Source organism: Phoca vitulina, unplaced genomic scaffold (genome assembly GCF_004348235.1).
Source record: "Phoca vitulina isolate PV1807 unplaced genomic scaffold, GSC_HSeal_1.0 scaffold4, whole genome shotgun sequence".
Classification (NCBI taxonomy): Eukaryota; Metazoa; Chordata; class Mammalia; order Carnivora; family Phocidae; genus Phoca; species Phoca vitulina.
Window position 1 is genome coordinate 8,949,043 of NW_022589707.1, and position 6,000 is coordinate 8,955,042.

At 40.6% G+C, this 6,000-nt stretch overlaps 1 protein-coding gene across 2 annotated transcripts in view; it reads right to left on the minus strand.

The window, feature by feature from the left end:
* The window catches only part of AKR1D1 (aldo-keto reductase family 1 member D1), a 42,959-nt gene extending 37,332 nt beyond the window's left edge, over positions 1 to 5,627 (minus strand). Inside the window, exon 1 of one of the 2 annotated variants that reach the window (XM_032401165.1) lies at positions 5,445 to 5,627. In XM_032401165.1, the coding sequence (XP_032257056.1) occupies positions 5,445 to 5,537 (93 nt within the window). In that variant the 5' untranslated portion in view covers positions 5,538 to 5,627. The remainder of the gene's footprint in view (positions 1 to 5,444) is intronic. The other variant, XM_032401166.1, reaches the window with a different exon arrangement.
* Between the last annotated feature and the right edge of the window lie 373 nt (positions 5,628 to 6,000).

The following is a 6,000-nucleotide window of genomic DNA, read 5'->3' on the forward strand; positions in this document are numbered from 1 at the left end:
TAGACCTTTCACAACAGCACTTGCCCGTGAATAAAGTTCCCCTTATCATGCTTTAACAAGGGTCATTGCATTATTCTTTTCCTTTAACCTGCTGTCCCCATTGTGTAATAAACATGCCTGGTATAAAAACAAGGCGAAACAAGGTTCCTTGGGCTGAGAGGAGGAGGGGGATTCGATGGGCATTGAGGAGAAAGCAAGGGATATTTAAAGGATGGCAAAATCCTGAGAAGGAGTCCTAAGCCTGTGCTCTCCATCCCCTTTGAGCTCAGGGGCAGAATGGACTTGATGTTTCAGGCTCCCCCTTGGTACTCATCAAAGGTTTGGACTTCACCTCTCTGTTGCCCCAGATTCAAAGCCTTTGGCTCACTCTCCAGACTGTAAAAACTGCTTGCAGCTACAGAAATCTCAACGAGGACCACCCAGGAAGGAATACTGGATCATTTATGACCCCCAATTTACTTCTTAGACCACTCCTTCCCCATAACTTGATGTTTCTTGATCTACCGCATAACTGGATTTGCTCATTACTACTTTAACTTTGAACCAGTGTCATCTCTCTTAAAGCACTTGAGCTTTTCCTTACATTTTAGTTATATGTGTCTCTTTTTCTGTCCTCCGTCACTCTACTTAAATCCCTTGTTTCTAGACCATTGTTTCAATCCCTGTGTTACCTAGAAAAATGCCCTGCATATGGTAGGCACACAATGAATATTTATCAAACTAAATTATCGCCCATTTTCCAAAATATTTACCATTGGTCCTGGATTTGTGTCATTTGCACATTTGGTAACATTTTTGAGTTTTACTTGCAGTTTTTGATAAATATGGGCTATTAACTCCATGGGCTGATGTTCATAAAAAGAGAATTGACTTCTATCAAAACTGAAGAAAAGGAATAAGACCCAAACTGTCACCTGTCAGAAATTCCCAGATGGAGCTGTAGGGAAATCTGTCGGGAAGCTATTATAGACTATTGCACCCCTGTATGAAAACATTCTGGGAAGCTTTCAAAAGGAAAAAAGTCACCTGGATAATTTGCACGTGTTAGTTTTCATTAGTTATCATCAGGTGGGGTAATGCACAGAGTGTTTGGTGATACTAAGTCTTGGTTCCATCTCAAATTCCCTGAGTCCATAGGCATAAAACACCTTTATAAGAGATTTGGGCCCACTTAAGAGAAAGAAAAATCTTTGAAAGCCAGAAGAAGCTGGGCTGGGGGCCCTCACACAACTTCATAGTACTGTTCCTCCAAGTTGCTTTCCCAGTTCTTTTTTAAAGATTTTTATTTATTTATTTGACAGAGAGAGACACAGTGAGAGAGGGAACACAAGCAGGGGCAGAGGGAGAGGGAGAAGCAGGCTTCCTGCTGAGCAGGGAGCCCGATGCGGGGCTCGATCCCAGGACCCTGGGATCATGACCTGAGCCGAAGGCAGATGCTTAACGACTGAGCCACCCAGGCGCCCCTGCTTTCCCAGTTCTTGTCTCCACATGCTCTGGTGGAATCTAAACAGGGCAGAGGTCAGAGGAGGTATTATTAGCCTTCCTTACTTTGGCCTTTCATGTCTGCTCCCATCCTTCTCCCCCTGAAGATTTGCCTAGATCTTTCCCTGGCACTCTCCTGCTCTCTAACTTCTGTGTAAAAAGTGAACAGGATCCCAGGACAGATACTGACTGACATGACCACATACACAAAACACAAATGAATTTCAGTTAAAGAGTTACCTCAGCCTGGCATTCACCTTCTACCCCTTGTTGTGGAGTGAAGATTTGAAAATAATCTCAGGCAACCCAAGTAGAGAAGACTAAATTTTGGCATTAGATTTTTGCCTTGATTCTGATTCTGAAGTTAAATCTAATTGAGGACTTTTATTTCATGGTGGCTGACTTGGGCACGGGTAGTTCTAGCCTATGCCTCATCAGTCCTGGGAAGATGATAAAGGAGTTATCAGTTGCATAGCTTGGAATAGAAAGCCATGAATCTGCTTTATATGAGATACTCCATTCTTCCCACTCCTCATCTCCCTCTGCAGCCCAATAAACCTTCCAGATAAATGTGGTATATTTTTCTTTACATTAGAGTTTCTGATTTGTGAGACATACCCAATAACTCCATTTATTACTTTACAACTGGTAATATTTCTGATCACAAATGTAGTTGGTGTATGCGTGATCTTCATTTCTCATAGTATTCTTCTGTCATATTGTCTAATTGGTGTATGTCTTATCTTCTGAAGTGAATTATAACTCTTTTTTGGGGAAATAACACATGACTGATTTTGAATGTCTCTAACCTATAGCATTTAATATTACTAGATACATTGCAGGTACTTAATAGTACTTATTATTAGGCACAGCACTTTGAGCCTAACTGAGTTTCAGGATACACACACACACACACACACACATTCTACATACTTTCAGGATGTATATTCCTAGGTTCTTTCATAAATAGAAATACACATAGAAAGTCATAGTTAGAAATACACAGTTTCATTGACATTAGATATATTCTCAACAGGCAATAGAGTATAGGGATTAGAACATTGGATTTGGGGGGCATCTGGATGGCTCAGTCAGTTGAGCATCTGCCTTCAGCTCAGGTCATGATGCCAGGGTCCTGGGAGAGAGCCCTGCTTGGGGTTTCCTGCTCCCCTGGGAGGCTGCTTCTCCCTCTCCCTCTGCTTGCCACCCCCCCTGCTTGTGCACTCACTTTCTCTCTGTTAAATGAATAAATAAAATCTTCAAAAAAAAAAAAAAACAACATTGGATCTGGACCCAAAGTACATTGGTTCAAATCCAAGCTCTGTTCTCTAGCATTATAAGTTTGGGACAATTTTTTATCTCTCTATACTTAAGTTTTATCATCTATAAATGGGGTTAAATGGTATATCTTTCATAATGTCTTGAGGATTAAATTAGAAAATACATGTAATGTGAAGCACTTAAAGGAGTTCCTGGCACATGTTAAGTGTCCCCAAAATGTTAGCTGTTATTATCGTATCTATTTACATCTCCCTAGCCTCTGATGCTCACAAACATAGAGATCCCCTTATTATAAACTAATTAATTTGAAAGCATCAGCTGAATACCCATTACATACTAGATACTATCCTGGAAATACAGAGCTGAACAAGACATTCTCTTTCATAATGAATTTCACAGTCTTGTGGGGCAGATTACAGAGAAACAAGGATTACAATACAGTGTGATAAGAGCTACAGTAGAGTCAAGTAAAAGGGACCATGTGAACATGCAAGAGGGGCAAGTTGTGGTGGCTGGAGGGATGGGATTCTAAGGAGCGGTGTCCTTGGGCTGAGTCTTGAAGGTTGAGCAGAAGTTGGCTAACTGAACAAACCAAGAGAAAGGGTGTTCCAGGTAGAAGGCAGCATGTTCACAAGCATGCAGATGGGAGAGTTGTTCAAGGAACTTAGGCAGTTATGTTTTACACACAGAGGGAAAGGTGGAAGAGTGGTGGTAGATTCTGCTGGACAGATGGGTCTTGACTGAACCTTGAAAGCTCAGTGTGCAAGGTAAGGAATGTGGACCCTACCCTATAATTGATAGAGAGCCATTGAAATAATTAAGCACAGGAGTGACATGATCAGATTTGGGTCCAAGGAAGATCCTGACAGCCCCAGTTTGGATCATTAATTGGAGGGGACAAAATTGGAAGAATAGCTTAACAATAAATTAAGAACCTAAACTAAGGCAGTGACAAAGGAGATAAAGAGGAGGGTGTGAATTGAAAACCCATTTTTGAGATAAATTGAACAGCGATCATTTGGATATAATGTAGACAAGGGGAGATATGAGGAAGAGGGCAGAATGAAGAAATATACTCAGACTTCTGGCTTGGAGGGCTCAGAATGGTAGTGTTATTTACTAGGAGGAGAAGTATTTTGGGGGGTGGGGGAAGGGGAAATGGATAGTGTAGTTTTGTCATATTGAGTAAGAGGTGTCTGTGGAAGACAGGGTACATACTGTCTGTCCAACAGAATTATCCAAAGAGCTTGTTAAATGCAGCCTCTGCACCTAAAGATCCAGATTCAGGAGACCAGAGGTGAGGCCTAAGGACCTGTATTTTTTTTTTAAAATTTCCAAGTGGTTCTGATATAGCCAGTCCACAGTTGTATGGGGATATGTAACAAAAAAAAAAAAAAAGGAAATAGAGATTTAGGTGTCTCTGCATGGATGTGGTTGGAGCCAAGATTGTGAATGAGGTCATAGACAGACAATGGGCAAAGTAAGAAGAGGAAGGGGCCAATGACTCAGACCCCTGTAATTGTTCCAACAGTGATTTTCCTTTGCATTATCAGAAACAAGGGGACTGGGCAGTTGCAGTGGAATGTGGGATTGTGCTATGAGAGTTAACTACTCTTGGCTTATTTTTCTTTTTTCTGCCTTCCATTCTTTATGCTGCCCCAGAGTTATCTTTCAGAAGCACTGATCTCATGATGCTTTTCCTCTGTTTCCAAACTTCACATAATTCCTCCTTTTATACAGAGTGAAGTTCCAACTCCTTGGCATGGTATTCAAGGTCCTTTATGATCTAGTCTCAACCTGCATTTCCAGAGCCAGCTGCTGTTGCCTCCACCACTAATTCCTTGTGCCAGCCACTGTGGGCTTGGCCTTTGCCAGAAAGATCATTTATCTTTGTGCCTCTATACTTCCCCTTTGCCCCAAACGTCCTGCCTCAGCTCTCCCCCTCTGCCTTCTAACTCACAGTTAGCTTTCCAAAGGTCATTCCTATGCAATCACACAAATCTGCTAGCATTTCTACACATACCACTGTTTATTCTGGTAATCAGCATTAAATTTGAATTACAATGAGGAAAGCAGAAAGATATTTTTCTTATAAGTAGAAACTGTGTTTAAATGGAAACCCACTCAGTCTTGAAGGTCAAATTTAACTATTCCCTTGTCTGTGTTTTCAGAGAGATGGTTATAGTTCTAGGAGAGCATTTACTCTTAACTTCATTGTTCTACAATTAGCTATTAAAGAGTCTGCTTCCTCTATTTGATTTTTAATCCCTAGATAGCACAGACACTGTTCTCTTCATATTTAAGCTTCTCTAGTCTAGTGCTTCATACCTCGGAGGTTTTTACGAAATGTTTGTTAGACTGAACTGGAAATTCTCAAATCTAAGTTTAAAAACCCCACAAGTTGTAAACTCAGTTCATTCTAATAATCCGCATTCAGCTAAATTTCAGCAAAGGAAGAAGAAATGTCCCATCTTCTAATCCAAGATAATTTTAAATTATAAACTGATACAGTTTTAACCTCTGGCTCAGTACTCAGGATGCCAAATAGTAGTCCTTGGAGATTACTCTCATTATTATAAAAAGTAAGTCAATGAAATCCACTCAAAATGAATTAAAGATTATGCTCTAGGAAAGTATCAAAAACATTAAAATAAAAGAGAAAGAGAGAGAGAGAAATTTACCAGTTTAGGTTCTGAGTAGGTCCCAAGACCGATGATAGGAATGCTGTTTCCATCACTTAGAGGAATGCGGTGGTTTGTAGTGCTCAGGTACATCCTGGAGAGAGTCTGGGTTTCCAGTTTTTAGGAGTGATTCTGAATGCCTCTAGAGAAGTCTTTTTGAAAAGATCTAGGGCCCCGTTAATCAAAGAAAGGAGAGCCAGAGGGAGGAGCAGTGGGAGGGAAGAGAGATTAGCAGATGTATTTCTCAACCTGTTTTTTTCCAGGTTGTTTTGAAAAGCCTGAGCTTGTCCTTTGAACTTTATCAGAGGCCTGTAAATAACATAACCCATTGAGAGCTGTTGCTTAGTTCTCTATAAAGGAAAGAGGGAAAACCCAAAAAGAAACAAATCTAGCTGGCTTCTACCAGTTAGGATGCTTTCATTGGCAAGTGACTGGCTGATCTCAAATTCTCTTAAATTATAAAGGACATTTATTGGTTCATATTTCTGAAAGCTTCGACATAAGGGCTAGTTTCAGGTGAGAATACAGCAGTTTCCCAGGACTTGCTTGGGGATTC